Source organism: Ailuropoda melanoleuca, chromosome 4, assembly GCF_002007445.2.
Source record: "Ailuropoda melanoleuca isolate Jingjing chromosome 4, ASM200744v2, whole genome shotgun sequence".
Classification (NCBI taxonomy): domain Eukaryota; kingdom Metazoa; phylum Chordata; class Mammalia; order Carnivora; family Ursidae; genus Ailuropoda; species Ailuropoda melanoleuca.
The window spans coordinates 18,203,322-18,222,000 of record NC_048221.1 but is presented as its reverse complement, the minus strand read 5'-3'; the positions used below and the strand labels follow the sequence as shown (position 1 = coordinate 18,222,000).

Below are 18,679 nucleotides of genomic sequence, written 5' to 3'. Positions count from 1 at the left end.
TCCCCCATGTATCCAGCCACCAGGCACATCCCCACACAGACCTGGCCCTGGGTAGTCAGAGGTGATGGATAGTGGCCTCCCTTAGCCCTTGCTCAGATGGGCTCTTACAGCCCAGGCCTGATCTCTGGGATGAGGCAGGTGTCCTGGGGATGGGTGAAACCCCACTCCAGGAGGACCAGGGTCACAGGCCCAAAACAGAGGTTGACAGCCTCCTGTCTCATCCATGGCTGCCAGAGGTGGGCCAGGACCCCCCTCTGAAGGACTGCGTAGACCTTATTGGAAAGCATGAGAAATGTGGACCCCTGAGAAATGCATGGTGCAAACCAGAGCAAACTGGTGGAAGGCCAGGCCTCAAGGGGTCAGGTAGTCACTGCCTGCTGCACTGCCGGCTCAGAGAGAAGCTGAGGAGCAGTGGGACACTTGGGCTTCAGGGACAAGGGTGGGCAGGGAGTTTAGGTCCTGGGGACAGATGGAAAAAGGGTCACAACAGAACCTTCTGTGAATTTTGCTATTGAGAAGCTTCCCAAGAAACTCAGTGTGAAGCTACTGTCTATGGCAACACCTGCTCTGGTCCAAGAGGACATTGTCAGCTGTCCTTGCCACAAGTGCCAGAGGTCTAGCTCTTCCTGAGCACCTGTTGACCCCCTCGCCCCAGCCTTTATCTCTTGGCTCACAGACCTCAGAGTCGCCCAGCTACAAAGGAGAGGCAGGGAGCAGGTGTAGTCAGGAGCCAGGGTCTCTAGGACATAGCCAGACCCTGCCCTTGGCCTCTGTGTCTCTCCGGCCAAAGACACAGCCCAGCTCTGTGCCTGAGCCATGTCCCACTGAAAGGGGTGGCCAGACGCCCCTGCTCAAGAATGGGATGAGAGGGAGAGCAACTTACAGATGGAAATCCTACAGCAAACCTTCAGAATGTTCACACACACACTCCTGTGTGGGCCCCACCAGCGTGTCTACTCCAGAGGCTTCTTTTCGCCTGCCGTCTTGGTCCGAGAAACCCGCAGGGCACACAAGGCCCTGCACTGCCTGCCCCACAGCCTGGCACGCTCAGGCAACAATTCCAGCAGGTCCTCACTAGCTCGTGCAGAAGTCAGCTAGAAGCACTCCGGAAGGAGAGGTTCTGAGGCAAAAAGAACTCCCAAGCAAGAGGGTCGAGCATTTAAAATGGATGAAATCGTGCAAAAAGGCTGCGAGCTGTGCATGCTCCACTGCAGGACAGGCGGTGACTCACCTGGCAGCAGCGAGTCCTGCCACAGGTCAAACATGCCACAGACTGAGAATTTCACACACATGGTGGGATCAGGGGGCGGGGGGTTTGATATGAGCATATCTATCCAGTTTCTCAATTGCACATTTGCAATTGACTCCTTATACATAACATGGAATTTATTAAATATTAACAGTTGTCTTTGAGGGTTTTTATTTCATTGCATAGAACGTTAGATGAGACTGGTGGGGGTGCCCAAGAGGAAGGGAGGCCCCCAAGGTAAGGGCCTTGGGGAGGAATGCCACCCAGTCCGCCAGGCGGGTGGACGGTGCCATACTCCCCAGCACAGGGCTCTGGGCCCGGCCCTTGGCTGGCAGGAGCCCTGGCCCCTCTGCTCTGAGCATGCCCACTGGTGATGGCTTAAGAAGGACTGGATTGCACAGTAAACAGAGGCGGGCTGAGGGGCCTCCCTAGACCTCGCCTTGGGGTTGTGCTCTTGGTGGCCTGCTGCCCCCTATTGCTTCTGAGTCGACATTCTCCCTGTGCTGAGCAGGGGCAGAGCAGAGAGGAAACCAAACCATCAGTCTCAGGTGGTGGTGGAGGGGAGAGGCAAGGAGGTGAGCAAAGAAAAAGAGAGAAGGGGGAGAAGGAGGAAAAAAAGAAAAATGCTTATGAGGTATACACGTAAATCAAACTGAAATGATTAAGGCTGTTCTCGAAATCAAAAGAAATCCCCAGGTGTACGAACTGGCTGGTTGAGACAATGGCGGTGCCGCTGGGATGCTCACGATGGCTGGGGGGTGGGGGGATGGCTTTGAGGTGGTGGCAGGAGTGCTAGCATGCTGCCACCCATGGGCTGGGAGAAGCCTCAGCCAGTGCCCACGCTGCTTTTCGGTGCTATGGCCTCTTATTTCAGCGATGAGACAGTGTTAGGTCCTAGTGTTTGTAAAGTTCTCCCAACCCCACACTAGCCACATGGAGGTCTGCTCCGATGTCACCCAGAGGGCAGGGTGGGGGAGCAGGGCCCTGTGGCCACAGAGGGATCCGGGCCAGCTGGAATGTGAAGGAAACGGAGCCCGGGGCCCCCAGCCCTCAGTCAAAGCCCCTCTCCAAGGCTGTGGAAAAACTTCTGGCATCGTGGAGGGAGGGCAGCGTCCGTCAGAAACAGGCAGCCTGCGCCCAAACTCTGTGTATAACGCATAGGAAGCCTGGCTGGCCGGGCCGCGGAGAGGCGGCTGTGGGAAGAGCAGCAGGACTGCCGCAGTGGCAGGGTGTCCGGAGAGGGCTCCTCCCTCCCAGCGAAGGCTAGGCCTCGAAGGTGTTGCCCTGAGGAGAGCAGGGTCTCTGGAAAGACAATCACAGGTCCCCCGGGCCAGTGGTCCCAACATGTCCCGCAGATGCTTCACCGGGCAGCTGCTGTTAGAAAACATCCCGTCCTCAACTGAGGCCTGCCTGCCACGTCCCACCTGCTGTGAGTCTTTGGGCCAAGGGTTTGCCAGATTGCAGATGCTTGGAAGAGAGAAGGAGGGAGGGGGAGGGAAGGAAGGAAAGAAAGAAGGATGTCGTCAAGAACTGTGGACGGCTGCTTCCCAGCCCTACCCTCCTCTTGGCCAGTGGCCAGCCATGCACCTGCTGGCCCGACTCCCCCGCCCCCAGGGGGACCCCGTCCACGGAGCCTTGGGGAGATGGGTGCTTGAGCAATTTTGAGCTAACAAAGAGAAGGACGGGAAGCAAGAAGAATCCAGTTGGCCAGGAAGGGACATTTCTTGAATAGAACAGAATGTGTTTCAGAGTGAGGAAGATGGGATTTCGTTTAGAAGGGCCAGCCTCTCCCAGCCTGCTTCTGAAACGGCCATAGAAGACACCAGGAGATGGTCCCTCACAGAAGCGCTGACCGCTTGGCCCAATGGTTGGCCAAACGCCAGAACTCGAGGGAGACCCCTTAAACTACAAAGGTAGTGGTCTCGGCAGCCACCCAGGCTGTGTGGCAGGCCACAGAACAAAACCGTGCCCGTGGTTCCTTTCGCTCCTCAGTGACGGAGCCCTAAGCCCTAAGCCCAAGGTGGGTTCCGCCAGGGACCCGGCCCATGGGCTGCCCCTCCTTCCCTTCAGCACAATTTCTGATTTCACATCTGTTCCGGGGCAACTCCGAGGAAACATCCGGCTGGGCGGGAAAGCAGCGGGGAGCCTGCTGTCTGGGCTGAAGGCCAGAAGAACTCTGGGGGTGCCGTGCAGTGGCTACTGTAATTAGAATAAATTCCGGGCTCTTTACTTTGGCCTACAAAGCCCACCCGAGCTGGCTCCCACCCTGCGGATTTCACCCCTGACCACCTTTTCCCTCAGCTGTGGCTCTGGCTGTGCTGGCCTTTTGTCCGCTCCTGAAGCCCGCCTGTCCCACCAACGTCCTCCGGCCTCTGGCTTACCTCACACTGACCACTTTCTTCAGAGCAGCCCCAGTGACCCAACCCTGCTTCACTGGCTTCAGAACACCCTTCAGAAATCACCTTTTTAATCTCTTAATTTTTTTAGCTTATTTATTCTCTGTCCCCCTTAAGTGGACCGTCAGCTTCAGAGGGCAGGGACTTGCTTTTGTTCCCTGCTGTAACCCTAGCACCTGGAACAGGGCCTGGCACCTGCCGAGGGCCTGACAAGCGTTTGTGGAATAAATGGATAACCGGATGGAAGACTGGAACTTTCTGGTGCCCCCATTGTTCCCCTAGAGACAGGCAGCCCTTTGGAAACCACACCCCGCTCCTTCCTATAAGCAGCTCTGGTCCGGGCTCCCTTGGGATTTGCTTGCTGACTCTCTGGCCCTGCCACGCACACGCCTGCTCACCACGAGAAGCACCCGAACCTCTGTCCTCTGAAGCTGAGAAGTGGCAAAGGAAGGGAAGGGGGAGGGCCCCAGGGTTACGGAGGGGTAAAGATGGTCCCTGGCTGTGCACAGAGCAGCGCCACTAGCCAGGCTACTGTCCCTGCCATCCAGGACGACGCACCGCCTCGTCTTCTACCTCAGAGGCTGGGCTGAGGCCAGACAGGGCTCCAGGAGGAGGCTTCTCACCCTGTGTTGGTCACTGCAGCCCAGACAGAGCCAGGCAGGCTCCCAGGCGGAGGCCCTTCCACTCTCTCCCTGGGCTGACCTGGTTGGGGGCTGAGACCGCCTGTCCAGGGACCTCCTTCTGCTCTCCCATCTTGCCGGTCAGGAGCGCAGCCTGTGAAGCCAACAGTGTTTGAAGTTCACACCCGTGGCTGCTAAGCTCTGCAGGGCTGGGGACTCTGGCCTCACCCGACTGTCTGGAGCAAAGTCACCAGGACCCGCCTCAGGGAAGGAGTTTTGGAATCAGTGCCCAGCATGCAGCCCCCAAGCTGAGGGGCAGAGTTGGCCTTCCTCAAGGTTACTACCTGAGTCATCTCAGCCAGCTCAGGGTCTCTGCCTGTCAGGCAGCTGCCAGACCCCACACAACTGAAGGAAGCCCACCAGCGTCTGCCCAGTTTATGCTTGCAAGAGCTATGTGGCACTGGTCAGCCAGGCCTTGGACCTTCACCCCTTCCTCTGCCCCACCCTACCCTGGACCTGACACTCACTGTTATACGCAGAGTCCAGAGCTGTGCCCAGGCCTCTGACTCCAGAGATTTTTCCACAGCAATGATATCATCTCCCTTCATCTCTTCAAGAGCCTGTGGAGTATTTACAGAGGAGGGTTGGGGAGGAGCTGCACCCCAGGGGGCCCTACCTACAAACTAAAGCCAACTCAAGGCTGTGAGAGCCCTGGGGTGGGGGTGGTAGGGGGTGGTGGAAATGGACAAGGGGATGTTGGCCCTAGCTTCCCTTTGCTGGGACCTCTACTGAGTGGGCCCCATGTTAGGGCATCTGTGCATTGGGGCCCTCCTCCTCCTCCTCCCCCACTCACAAGAGAGGATACTGCAGCTCTGGCCACATCACCCACTGCTGAAGACCAGACTCCTCCTAGAGGATCCCTCAGGACCCCCACATGAAGGGAGGCTGGGTCTAGGCAACTCATACTTACCCTGCAGGGCATGGTCACCAGAATGAGGAGAACTTTTTGCCAAAAGCAGAGACAGCTGTGACATAGAAAAAGGAGAGAGGCATCAGGAAATTGGACTGGACCCCCTCCTAGCTGGGGCCATTTGGCACAGTGAAGAAAGCCCAAGGGGCAGGGACACCGCCCCCCCACCCCCACCCCGAGAGCCACTGGGCAGCAGCAGGTGTCTACCTGACTGGCTGAGCCTGGAGTCATTTCCCAGACCCAGCCTCGACCACAGTAGGGCCCTGGAGCTGCTGCCCACCACAGACTCGGCTGCAGGCAATGCCTACCTTCCGTCAGCTTGCCGGCCTGCTCTGCTGCCCCACCAGGGAGGATTTTGGAGAGCACGCTCTCACCATCGGTGCCTGGCTGGCCGGCAGGAGCCCCCGGGGTCCCTCCAGGCCTGGCTCCGGCCTTCATGCCTACGGGGAAAGAAACCACCATCAGGAGGCAGGCTTTGCCCTTCAGGCTCTGAGTGGGAGAACAGCCCTGAGGGGTCTGAACATAGGGCAGCTGTGAGGTGGGAGGGTGAGGAGAAGAAGAGAGTAATGAAGAGAGAGAAGAACAGGAAGTTAGAGAGGTGGAAGGAAGCAGAAAAAGGGAAGTTGAGGCAAGTAAGTAAAGAGAAGAGGAGGATGGGAAGACAGAAGGGAGGAGAGAAGGGGAAGGAAAGAGACGGTAAGCAGCTGTTGTCCTGGCCCTGCACTCACCAGTCCCTTCTAGGTTCCCTGCCCAGAGCTTCCTGGGCCTGAGGACCCCAGTGCTGGTGACCCCACTAGCTCATTCTTTTTTTTTTTTTAAGATTTATTTATTTATTTCAGAGAGAGGGAGAAAGAGAGAGAGAGAGCGCATGCGCGCACACACATACACACACAGGCTGCGGGAGGGGCAGAGGGAGAGAATCCTCAAGCAGACTCCTCACTGAGTGTGGAACCCGATGCAGGGCTCGATCCCACATCCCACGAGCCATGAGATCATGACTTGAGCCGAAACCAAGACTGGGCCGCCCAACCCACTGAGCCACCCAGGCGCCCAACCACTAACTCATTCTAACCCCGGGCTCGTTTTCTGTTGGGAAGGTCTGCAGACCCCTGGGCACCTTCTCAGGATGCAGTGCGGGTATGCGGTGCAGGGGAGCTCAGGGCACCGGTGGGTGTAGGGAGAGGACAGACTGGGAATTCTGGGCCGTAGCTGAGGGCACCCAAATATAGGCTCACCTGCAGGTCCAGGTCCTGGTGGTGGTTGGGCCTGAGGAGGCCTCCCCTGTTGGGGTGCCTTGGCTGTCCCTTTAGAGCCATTTGCCTGCTCTGCCCGGGGCTGCAACACAGAACCCACAGCTGAAATGCCGTCCGACACTCTGCCGCGCCCAGCCGGAAACCGAGGGCGTGTCCGACCTGCAGCGCAGCACTGGCCCTGGGTAGGATCCGCGTGCTGGGGCCCTACTTACCGGTCCTGCTGGCTGGGGGCCTGTGGCTGTCGTGGGGCCTGGCTGGGCCTTCCCTGCTGGCTGGCTGGCAGCGGGGGCCGGGCCCCGGGCAGCTGGCTGGCCCTGCTGCTGCAGCCGAGCCTGTGCCGGGGCCGCCTGAGGGGGCTGCATCCCGAGACCTGGCTGTTGCTGCTGCTGCTGCTGCTGTGTCTGTGGCTGGCGCGATGCTGTCGCCGAGGGGGTCTGCCTCGATGGTGGCGTTTGTGACTGCTGTGGCCCGGGAGCTGCCTGCCGACCTTGTGGCTGTGGCTGGGGTTCTGGCTTTGGCTGCGGTGTCGTGGGCCCCGCGTGGGCCTGCCGGGAGCTCTTTTTGCTGTCAGAGGCATGATGGTACGCTGACGGAGCACGGGACGGCTGTGAGTACTCAGCGGAGCTGGGGTACCCAGGCTGACCCTTCTTCTGCATGGCCGGGGCAGGGCTGGGCTGAGGGTGAGGCCGGGCCTCGTGGCGACCCAGGTCCCGAGTGTGTGGTTTGGCAGCACGCCGGCCTGGCTCCTCGCCAGCGTGGCGGCCTGAGTGCCGCCCGTGGTCACTGTGGTGCCGGTGTTCCTTGGCTGAGGCGTGGCGGCTCGGGCCGCCTTCATCATGTAGCCACAGGCCCTCCTCGGGGGGCTCATCGTAGTCGTGGTAGCTGTGCCTGGCAGGGCCTCGCTTCTGGGAGGAGGAGGAGACTGCATGGCCCCCGTGGTGCCTGAACCGGTCAGAGCGGGCATCCCGGGGCTTATCAAACCAGTCTGTCTCCTCCTGGCCCAGGTGATACGCTTCAGAGACCAAAAACAGAACACCATCAACCCCCGGGCTGGCCGCAGGGGGAGGCCCAGCTGAAGCCATGCAAGGAGACCAGAGAGTGGGCGCCACAGCCATAAGCATTCACACTAGGCCCCCAGCCCACCCCCCTACAACCAGGGCCAGGGCGCAGGTGGAGCCGCCTGCAGCAGGGCCCCCTGGCTGAGGCGCCAAGTCGGGCCCCTCTGGGACATCTCAGGGCCCAGGGCCCCATGGGCGGGCAGGCCCCCCAGGGTGCTGAGCAGCTGCAGAAATCACCCCTGGCTGCCATTACCTTCGCTGTCGGAAACTACGCAGTGGGAATCATCCAGGATGTAGCCCTCCTCACGCTTATATGTGTGGGCCCGAGGCCCGTCCTTGACATGCTCCTGGACGTCAGGCATGGAGTGGCTGGAGCAGAACTGTGGGCAGGTATCCCCAGGAGGAAGGGTGCCGCCGGCAGGGCGGGGCCGCCCCAAGGGGCTGACGGGGCTCTCCTCTTCGGAGGTCTGGCTCCGCATGGGGGGCCGGGCCCGGCCGTGGGCCATGCTCAGGGACGAGGGCTTGGGGCCCGCTTTTTGAAGTCTCTCCACGGCTTCTCGTTCCCGCTCATATCCCTTGCCCCGACCACTGAAGTCATGGCCGGAGAGCTTTTCCCCACCGTACGCCGATGCCACCCGGGACCGGCTGCTCCCTCCATACGTGCGGTCATCCTCGTCCACTGGGTCCCGGCCGGACACCCCATAGTACCTTTGCTGTTCATACACGTTCTTCTTGAGCCCGTACGTGATTTCGTCCTGGAACTTCCTGCCCCGAGACGCCAGGCTGCTGCTGACGGCCGGGGAGGGGTAGGAGGCCAGATCCGACTCCACGTCCTTGGCCTCTTCGATAGGTGAGAACTTGGAGATCTTTTGCTCCATGCCTTGCTTCCGGTGCTTGCTGCGCTTTGAGGAGATGGCAGCTGGTGCCAGGCTCTTGGAGGGATGCTTGGGCCCCATGGGGCCTGGACCATACTTCTCCACTCGAGCCCCATGTCTGTAGTCACTGTCACTGTAGTAGTGGGCACTGGTGGGTCGGCCATTGCTCTCCATGCTCCTGTGGTGGCCACTCTTCCCACGGGGGTCGTAAGAGTCCTCCTCGGATTCTTCCTCCCCTCTGGTGTAGCAGCAGGGCAGTACAGGCCCCTCCAGGATGCCTGGTTCTCCGGGCTCTTTCCCAGGACGCCCACTGCTGCTCGGCCCCAGGGGCTCCAGTCGCTGGCTCTCAGGGGCAGTGGAGGTGCTGTCCTTGGTCAGCTCACTGATGTCATCAATCATCACATAGTTGCGAGGGACATTCTGCTCCAGGCTGGTGTAGTGGGAGTCAGAGGGGTAGGTGGAGGCGGAGCTCAGGCTCACGCTGCTCCGGTCACTGGCCCGGGGCAGCTCAGCAGCTTTGCCTTGCTCATAGCTGCTGCTCACTGCTGGGCCGCTGTAGCTGGTTTCAGATGGGGCTGAAGACATGGCCACGACAGGGCTGGCGATCACCTCATAGTTAGTGGGCACCTTCTGTTCCAAGTCGGCTAGTGACGTCTGGCGTGGCTTCTGGTGGGGGGCACGGCTGTCGGCCGGGACTGGGAAGAGAGTGCTCTGTGTGGTTGGCATAGGTGTTTGGGCTGCATAATGGCCCGTGGGACGGAAAGCCTGTTGGCCTGGCAGGCCAGGCTCAGCTGGGTAACTGGTGCCAGGAGGAAAGGCGGGTGCTGGGTATGTGCTGGGGCCAGGGTAGGTGGGTGCTTGGTGGGCCGGGAATCCGTTCTGAGTTGGCCCACCACTGCCTGCAGAGTACTGCGGGGCTGGAGGTGGGAACCGGGGCTGTTGGAAGGCAGTGGGGCCAGAGGGGGTGGCAGGAGCAGCGGCAGTGACAGGGAAGTCTGCGTACTGGCCGGCAGGAGTGGCGCAGCCCTGGAGCCGCAGCTGGTTGAGCTCGCTGTCCGACAAGTAGTCACGATGCTCACCAAGCCCACGGAGGGGCGGGTAGTCACGGCCAACCCGGTCTTTGGCCAGAGATTCTTTCCGCTGCGTGATGCCCAGCTCCAGGTACTTGAGCTTGGCGTCGATCTCCTTCTCCTCCTCGTCCAGCTCTGCTTGCTTCTTGCGCAGCTTGGTGGACTCATGCTCCACCAGCCGCAGGTCGCGGTCCAGCTCCCGGAGCAGGCTGGCCTTGGTGGCAGGGACAGCGGTGGGCCCCGCCAGCCCATGCTGCAGCAGGCTGGCCGCATACAGCTGTGGGGGGGCCTGGCCAGCCAGGGGCAGGTGAGCCTCCTCTGGAGGGGGGCTGGGCAGTGTCCGCTTCACCTTGCGGACCAGGCCGTTGGGTGGCAGCGCCGACACCTGAGACAGAGGGAAGGGCGGGCAGCACTGAGACCCAAGGTGCGGGTGACTTGGTGGGGCAAAAGGTGGAAGAGCCCTGGCTTGGGTTGGGGCAGAGGCTGGCCTCCATACAGTGGGTGCTCTGATTCACTGGGCAGCCTTGAGGCCCGCCCTGTCCCCGCACTGGTGGAGATCACCACTGGCCGGCGATCGTTTCACAGCCTGTTACCCTCCCAGCACTCTGGGCAGCAGCAGGGGAGGGGAGGAGCAGATACCCCTCTGTGCTGGTCTCCAGGACTGGCCTGCCTCTGAGAACCACTAGTACATGGGGGCTCTGAGAATCCCTGCCTGTGTCCTGTGGGCTGGCCACCCTCTGTCTCCCACTGAGTGTCCTGAGGTGAGGAGGGTACACTCTGGCTCTGAGATTAGGCCTAGCAGCTAGTGGGGACCAAGGACAGTAGAGGGCCATGGACAGAAATAGAATGGTTCCTGGGTGCCCAGCAGGCTCCCTGGAGGATCATGGGAAAGGGCACATGCTGACTATATGTCAATTACTGCAGGCTCTGGGTCTTTTCCTGCCTCCTGCCCTACTCCTCTTCTAAGTGACCTGCAGCTCAGCCACCTGTCCACCGCTCTCTGGGACTGCCAGCTCCGCTCCAGGGCCCCTCCGGCCCGATCTCCGGCTACATGGCTTTCTGGTCCAGGCTCCCTAACTCTGCCCTCCACGCAGCTCTCCTCACCCGCCCTCATGTGCCACGTTGCCCGAAGGTCCACATTGCTGGAAGGTTTACACCAGGGCCTTCGTCTCTAGCTCCTGGTCTTCCCAGGGTGCCCCAGGCCTTTGGGTTTTTATGGACCACCCAAGTGCCCAAAATACACTAGGGCCTGACATTGGGCTTCTTACTTTTTACCTTGCCAAGAAACTACATAAAAACCTCCCACCCACTCTCATCACATGTCATCATAAAGGAAATGATAGTGTGCCTCAGAACCTTAGAACAACGGGTGGGCCTTTAACAATAACTTTCGTGGGATGCCTGGGTGGCTCACTCAGTTAAGTCATGATCTCAGGGTCCTAGGATCAAGCCCTATGTCAGGCTCCCTGCTCAGTGGGGAGTCTGCTTCTCCCTCTCCCTTTGCCCCTACCCCCCTCTCGTACTTTCTCTCAAATAAATAGATAAAATCTTAAAAAACAAAACAAAACAAAAAACCCATCTTGCTCTGTCTCACCTGCCTAAAACCTCCAGAGGCTCCAAGGGCTTATAAGAAAAGCCCACGCTCCTCAGTCTGGCACTCAAAATCCTTGGCATTAGGCCCTTGCAACTCCCATCTCCCCCTGCGCAGCAGCCCACAGCAGGCCACCTCACCCAGTCCCAGGGCACCCTTTGGCAACTAAAGCCACAGGCAAGGGTAAGTTTATGCTGCAGGGTTCCCTGCCTAGGGGAGCAGACAGGAGTGTAAGCAGATTTATTGAAGGCCAGAGAGGGGCAGGGGACAAGATAAGACCAAGAGCACCCTGCAGCCTACTGGGATGGACCTCGAATGCTAGGCCCAGAGGCTTGGGCTTCGTGTTGGGGCCATGGCAACCAGGCCGGGGCTGGGGAGTAGGGAGCGGCCCAGCTGGGTCCATGTTGCTGATTTTCTAAGGCAACATCCACAGTAGAGGTTTGGAATGGGAGGGGCCCTGTCTGGGGGGGGGAGGTGGTAGGGGCTGGACCAGGCATGGGCCGTGAAGAGGCAGTGCTGAGGGAAGGCTGAGGTTTCCAGTGGCATCTGGATGGGTGGCTGTGGAGGCCAGCGTGCGAGTGTGCATTTGCCCAGATGTCCTTGCCAGGCTGCCGGCTCCACCGGGTGTGCACTGAGGAAGTTCCAGTCCTCATCCTCAACTCCTTCCTCTGGGCCTCTGGAGCCGGAGGTGACTCCACCGCCCCCCCCAGGGGCTACCCCTCCCTGTGGCGCCCCTAGGCTAGACAGAGACCCCTGTCCCACCCTGGACCAGCCCGTGTGCCCATACCTGGCTACCCAGTCCCCCCTGGTGCTGGTAGAGGGAGAACCTCTCTTTGGCAGACTCCTCGGCGGTGGGGCTGAGGGGCTTAGGGTCGGACAAGGACCGCTGCAGGGTCTTCATGGGGCGAGGCAGCGTCTGCTGGCGGAGAGCGCTGTCAGCCGTGAAGTGCTTCTGGGGACTCACGTGAGCCTTGTTCAGCCTCTCACTGGAAGCAAACGAGGTGTCCAGGAGCCGGTGTGGGGACAGGGGTGAGACCGGTGAGTAGAGGACCTGGGGGGACTTGGGAGGCTGGCGGCTTACGAGCTGTGACAGGGACTCCGGGGGTAGCTGGGCCTGGTATCCAATCTCCAGGGGATCCGGCTTCTTTTTCTCGAATCTGCCCAGGGGCCCTGGGGTGACGATCTGGATGCCAGGCAGGTAGGGGCTGATGGCGGTCGGCCCTACAAGCTGTGGCCCGGCCACACCCTGGGCCTGCCCCTCGGGCTCCGTCTGGCAGGCCAGGCTCTCCCCGCGCCCCGTCTTCTCGGGGGCCGAGATGTACCTGACGATCTCCACCTTGGGGTCAGTCACGGTGGTGATGTGGATGGCCGGAGAGACCCTGGGCAGCTGGTCGGGCTCCGTCTGCACGGAGCAGTCACTGATGGTCTGGATGCCCACGCTGCTCATGGCCCTCGCGGCAGCCGCCGCAGGGGACGATGAGGCAGCAGCATCGTGCTTGCTGTCGGAGCCGGAGTCCGAGTGGCGGGAAAGACGGGACCGGCGGCGGCGCACGGGCTGCTCCCACTCAGCACTGTCCTCGTCATCAGTCTGCACGCTGCAGTCCGCACTCCGCCGCACCCGGCGCCGCCGGGTCAGGAGGTAGCGGCCCTCCCCCTCCTCGTCGTCCGTCTGCACGCTGCTGTCTGCGATTCTCCTGACCCCGCAGGGCTCGGGGCCCGACTCTGGCTCGCAGGCATCCCGCAGGCGAGGCATAGAGTGCCGCTTCTTGATGCCGCCGCGGCCCACCTCCCACGGCTCCTCCGTCTGCAGCGACATGTCCGACGCAGAGCTGGGGAGGCCCCGATGCAGCCCAGGCTCCCGAGGCTGCCCAGGCCCCTCTGGTCCCGCCACAGCGATGAAGGCTGTGTGGCTCAGAGGTGGCCAGTACTGGCCATTCTGAGCCAGCTCCGGGGCAGCTGGGGGAGGCCCCCGGCCAGGTGCCTCGCAGGCCGCAGGGAAGGGGGCCTTCTGCCGCTGCTTCTGCTCCTCCAACTGCTGCTGCAGCTGCTGCTGCAGCTGCTGGATCTGCTCCAGCTGCAGACGCTGCTGTGCGAGCTGCTCGCGCTGCAGGGCGAACTGAGCCTGCCGCTCCTCCTGTTGCTGCTGCAGCACATGGTGCTTGATGGTCTGCAGCTCCTGCAGCTCCCGTTGCACCAGCAGCTGCTCCTCCTCGCGGTGCCGCTGCAGCTCCACGCGCTCCCGCTCCAGCTCCTCCTGCAGCCGCAGCTGCCGCAGCTTCTCCAGCTCCACACGCTCCCGCTCCAGCTGGAGCAGCTGCTCCTGCTGCTTGCGCTGCCGCTCCTCCTGCACAGCGTCCTCCTTCTCCAGGCCTGGCCGGCTGAGGGCCCCGCTGCCACCCCCGGGAGCAGCGTCTACGGGGGGCTTCTGGCCAGCCAGCGGGGCTGGGGCTGGGGCTGCTAGGACTTCCTTGGCGGCCGCAGGGGTGGCTGTGGAAAGAGGCTCTTCCCGAGCCGCCCCTGCAGGCAGCTCTGGCCTTGGTGGGCCCCCAACCCCCGCAGCCTTGGCCGCAGCGGGTTTCCCCAGGTAGACAGGACCCTCCGCAGGGGGAACGCTGGAGGCAGTGGGGAATCTGCTCGGCGCGGGATATCGGTACAGCCCAGTGGGCCCAAGAGGTATCCGGGGGGCAATCACGGGCATGCGTGTCAGGCTGGTGAGCGGCACGGCTGTGACTCCGCCAGACACGTAAGGCCTGTACATGCCGCGGCGCACCATGGGCCGCAGTACTGAAGCGGGCTGGGTGGTTATGGGCAGTGTTGCAGCAATCGGAGTGTTGATAGTTGAGTAGATCATGCCGTCGGCTGCACGCACGGTGGCTGTGGACGGCAGCAGCTGTCTGACTGCCGTTCCCGGGCCTACCGTGGGCCGGTACTGGGCCAGGTTCCCAGGACTTGGGTGGCCCTCTGGGAAGGTGGGGTTCCCAAGGAGGCCGGGTCTGAGGGGAGCCAGACCCTGTGGGGCGCCGAGCCCAGGCCCGGGCTGAGGCTGATACTGCATGAGGTCGGGGCCACCGCCGCCGCCGCCATGCCGCCCTGCATACTGGTCCATGGAGTTGAGGGCAGCACACATGCGGCTGATCTCACGGGCGGTGGTGGCACTGTACTGGGCCAGGCTGGCCTCCTGGAAGCCAGCGGCATCTCCCCGCGGGCCATACCTGTGGTCGGAGTAGATGTTTGACACTGAACTGTAGCGCCGCATGGGAAGCGGGTGAGTCAAAACGTCTGTAGGATGACGCAGGTCTGTGTAGGAGCCATACTGCAAGCCCTGCCCCAGGTAGCGTCCATCCACGAAGCCCAGGCTGTAGGAGTGCTTCAGCGAGCTGAGATCCACAGCGGAGTCTCGTCCGGGGCCCTGGAAGAGCTGCCCAGTCCTGTGCGCATGGTAGTTGAGGCCAGCCTCAGCCAAATTGGTGTCAGACATGGAGGAGTACAGCCTGCCATGGAGGCCCTGTGGGTAGGGCCTCTGCTCCTCGTGGGGCCCAGGCCCTGCCACCCCCTGTGCCCGGTAGGCGGGGGGCTCGGGAGGCTCAGAGTCCCGGGGACTGTAGAAGGGGCCCCCGCCCTGGCCGGGTGGGGCGATGTCTGCCACATTCTTCTCAGGTGCGCTGGGGGTGGGGTGGAAGGTGCCCGTGCAGCTACTGCCGAAGGGCAACTTGTAGACCATGTCGCAGCATGCCATCTGGCTCTCAGGCCTCATCCCGGTGAGGTCCAGGGCACCTGTGGGCTCCTCCGGGAGCAGTGTGGTCACAGTGCCCGCGGCACCCTCTCCCATCTGTACCACCACTGTGTGTGGCTTCCTGGCACCGGGCATAGCGTGTGACCGCAGGTCTGCGGGGGCAGCCCGGTGGGGTTCAGCACCAGGCTCTGGCACTGGACCTGATTTGAGGCCAACACTCTGGGCAGTGCCCATCTGAGTGATTAAAACGTCCCTTCTGGCCAGAGGTGCTACCTGGTTGGGCAGGTTATACCTGGCAAACTTGGCCTCCCTAGGTCTTCCACGGGGCCCACCTCGGTACGGGGCTGTCTGGACAGCCTGCTCTACCTGCTTGACCTGGGCCAGGCACACGGGGCTCCCCGCGCCCTGGCCAAAGTCAAGCCGGCTCTGGAAGGGGTCTCCGTAGACCACAGGCTGCTTTTGCTGAGCCAAGAGCACAGATGAGGCCATGGTGATGCTCATGGTGGTGGAGGTGCTGAGGAAGGCATGGGTCTGCTCCTGGGCATTGAGGTTGATGACCAAAGGCTGCACAGCAGTCGACTGCCGTCCTGGGATTGGATCCAGCGCAAGGCCATACTTCCTTGCTTCCACGGCAAGAGAAGTTAGGTCCATGCCCTGGTCAGTAAGGATGATGGGCGTGGGCTTGACAGCTGTACGAAGGTCTACCACAGCACTGCCTGGAGGTCTGGGGCCTGGCTCCACCCTAGACGTTCCAGGGACAGAGGAGATCCGGCACAGGGAGATGTTCTCAGCAGGGAGGGCGCCCCAGCCATATACTGCCAAGGGCCCTTCCGCACCGGCACTGGGTGCCCGTGGGAAGCCATGTGGCCCAGGTGGCTCTGGGGGCAGCTGGGACGCACTTGGAGGTGTTGTCTGGCTGTAGCTGTGGGTGGTGGGCTGGGTGTCGGTGGGCGAACACACTGGGGAGGTGGAGGCACTGGCATGTACCATCCTGGTCTGGCTGGAGGCCTCTGATGCCAGAGTGATGACCATAAAGGCCTCCTGAGAGGACTGCTGCCATACCAGGCGAGGGGTGCTGGGTCGGTGTGGCGTTTGTGTGCCCTGAGCCACCATGGGTGCTGGGGTCGGGGCACCAGGGCTCCGAGGCATGTCCAAGGCAGGGGTCGGGCTTGGCGTCTGTGTAGAGAACTCGGCTGTGGCCCTTGGGCCCAGTTTGCCAGGGGAGAACGTGGGACTCTCTGAAGGAGAAGATGGAGACAGAGGTGGGCTGGAGCCCGCGAAGTAGGAATACCCCTGGGAGGCCTTGTGGGGGCCGCTCTCACCATCACTCACACTCAGGGGCTTGTCTCTAGCAGCCCGTCCACTGGCAGTGGGGCCGCTGGGGGCCTGGGGTAACTCCTCAGTTTGAGACCCATAGTTTGCGGTGGCCGGGCTCTGTCCGTAGCTGTAGCCTACCGAAGATGGCGAAGGGCTGCGCTCAGAGCCTCCTGGGGAGGTCGGCGTCATATAACCTCGTGACAGGCCGGCTGGACAAGGAGCCACGGCTGTGGTGGCTGGGGTGCCAGGGCCCTGGGAAAAGGATACGCCTACCTCCTTGGAGGCAGAGCTGGGGGAGGCAGCGGAGCTGTGAAGCTTGAGGGGGTCCTGAGGCTCCTTTGCAAAATGCTGAGTAACACGGACATCAGGAATGACTCGGCCACCACTACTGTCTGAGGGAGTGGAGGTGGAGAAGGACACAGGGGCAGCGAGCTGGGTGGGACTGGTACCAGGGGTGAGTGGGCCACCATTTTGCTTCATCGGGTCCATGTACGCACTGTCGGCATCCAGAAACTGCTTTTCCTTCTTCTTGTCCTCTGCAAAGGCCAGGTCCCGGGAGGAGGCCTGCCGCATGCGGGCAATGCTCTGTGACGTCTGAAGGATCTCCTCGTACACGGCTGCCCCCAGGCTGGCCGGTGTGCCCTCGGCGGCGGGCTGTGCAGCCCGGCCATAGTCTTGGTCGGGGGCGTCCTGGTACTCAAAGGTGCCCTGGCTTCGGGGGCCAGTGGGCTGAGAGGGGCCGCCTACCCCCTGCCCCTGTTGCCGCTGGAGCAGCTCGGCCTTGCGCATCATCTCCTCGTAGGCCTCCTCCGCGCTCTTGAGGGGCCGGCCCGAGCTGGGAGCGGCAGAGCTGCCCGAGGGCGTCTCCGTGGGTGAGTAGAGGGACATGAAGGTGGGCAGGTTGTACTCACTGCCCGACTTGTACAGCCGGGTGGGGCCACCGTCCAGGGCCTCAGCCTCCGAGTCGAGGGAAGGGGAGGGCGAGTACTCGGAGCAGGAGGAGCGATGGAGCTCCTCCATCTCGGCCGCCTGCCTCAGCTCCTCCGTCGGGGAGGCGTCCTCAATGGGTGACAGGTTGCTCGGGGGAGTCTTGGAGCGCTCACGCCGCCGCTGGGCCCGCAGCTCTTCCTTGTCTCTCCGAGTCTTGCGGGCCGTGCTGCGGATGCGCTGCTGTTCCACCTCCCGCATCTTCTCCTGCTCCCGCAGCAGCTCCTCTTCCTCCCGCAGCTCCTCCTCCTCCGAGGAGTCCTCGATGGTGGGCAGCAGGGGCCCGTGCGGGCGGTGCCGGGCCTTGCGCTGCTGCTTTGCTTCTTCCAGCCGCTGCCGGCGGCTGGGGCTGCTGTCGCTGTCCTCCTCCAGGGAGGACAGGGAGGTGGGAGAGGTGCCGGAAGTGTAGCTGGGCGTGGAGGCCGGCAGTGTGGAGGAGTGCTCCCCGCGGGAGCGGTCTTCGGGCGAGCCCGTCAGGCTCTCCATCTCCAGCTCAGGCTCCCGCTCCAGGCTGGGGTCAGGGCCTTGGCCCATGTCCAGCTCGTGGCCATAGCTGCCTGTGCTGTTGAGCTCAATGGTCTTGAAGCGGCGGAGCCCCCCCTGCAGGGCCCCAGTGGCTTCGCTGGCCTCGGCGGGGCCCCCCTCGGACAGCAGCTCCTCGTAGCCCGTGGTGGCATTGTGCGGCAGACGTCTCTTGGGCAGAGCCGCTGGGTCTTGGCTGGGCTCGGGCCGGGGCCTGGGGCCGCCTTTCTGGGCCCCATGTTTGGCCAGGCCAGGCCCCACAGGGGTGGCGTCTTCCTCCTCCAGGTTGTCTTCCTCAGCACTCATCTCCAGGATCTGCCGTCGCATGAACTCCTCATCGGTCAGTTCGGCTGCCCGGGCTGGGGGCTGGGGTGGAAGAGGGGACAAGCCACCCTCACTGCTGTCCTCCACGTAGTCGTGTCTCAGCTGGCTGCCAAAGTCATCTGAGGACTCAGCTGTGTCCTGCTGCTCCCTCTGGCGCCCCCACTCCAGAGAGTCTTCCCCTTCCTCCAGGATATCCTCCAGCTCCTCGTCGGAGTCATAGGCCTCGGGCATGATGGACAAGGAGTGGGGCCTCCGCTTCTGTTCGACACCACTGCTCCTGGGTGGCTTGCTCTGCTCGCTCCTGGGGGCTGGGCCCTGGGCCTCCAGTGAAGGCCGCATGCTGCTCCCCACCTTGTGGAGCTCGGATGGACTGGGCGGGCGAGGCCCTGTCACCCCTGCGCTGTCCAGCTGCTCCACCTCCTGGTGTACGACACCTGTGATCTCACTGTGGGAGCTGGAGACGCCATCAGAGGAATAGCCCGTGTCACTGAGGCTCTGTGGGCTCCGAGACAGGTCCTGAGAGTAAGGCTTGCCCGCCAGCTCCTGCAGCAGGGGAGAAGCAGACACTTGACTCCTTGTGGCAGAAAGCTCACTGGGGAAGCCCAGCCCTCTCTGTCCAACCCAGGGCCCCTAGGAAGGGGGCCTCCACCTCCCAGGGATCATGGCCCACCCTCCTCCATGTCTCTGGCCTTAGAAACCCCAAGGAGCCGTAGG

At 62.3% G+C, this 18,679-nt stretch overlaps 1 protein-coding gene across 1 annotated transcript in view; it reads right to left on the bottom strand.

Moving 5' to 3' along the window:
• Window positions 1-1,252: 1,252 nt before the first annotated feature.
• The window catches only part of BSN (bassoon presynaptic cytomatrix protein), an 89,450-nt gene continuing 72,023 nt past the window's right edge, over window positions 1,253-18,679 (bottom strand). Inside the window, exons 6-13 of the mRNA XM_034657208.1 lie at window positions 11,870-18,508; window positions 7,800-9,876; window positions 6,701-7,500; window positions 6,471-6,570; window positions 5,544-5,675; window positions 5,236-5,290; window positions 4,793-4,885; window positions 1,253-2,716 (exon numbers count right to left, since the gene is read on the bottom strand). Of these exons, the coding sequence (XP_034513099.1) occupies window positions 5,250-5,290; window positions 5,544-5,675; window positions 6,471-6,570; window positions 6,701-7,500; window positions 7,800-9,876; window positions 11,870-18,508 (9,789 nt within the window). The 3' untranslated portion in view covers window positions 1,253-2,716; window positions 4,793-4,885; window positions 5,236-5,249. The remainder of the gene's footprint in view (window positions 2,717-4,792; window positions 4,886-5,235; window positions 5,291-5,543; window positions 5,676-6,470; window positions 6,571-6,700; window positions 7,501-7,799; window positions 9,877-11,869; window positions 18,509-18,679) is intronic.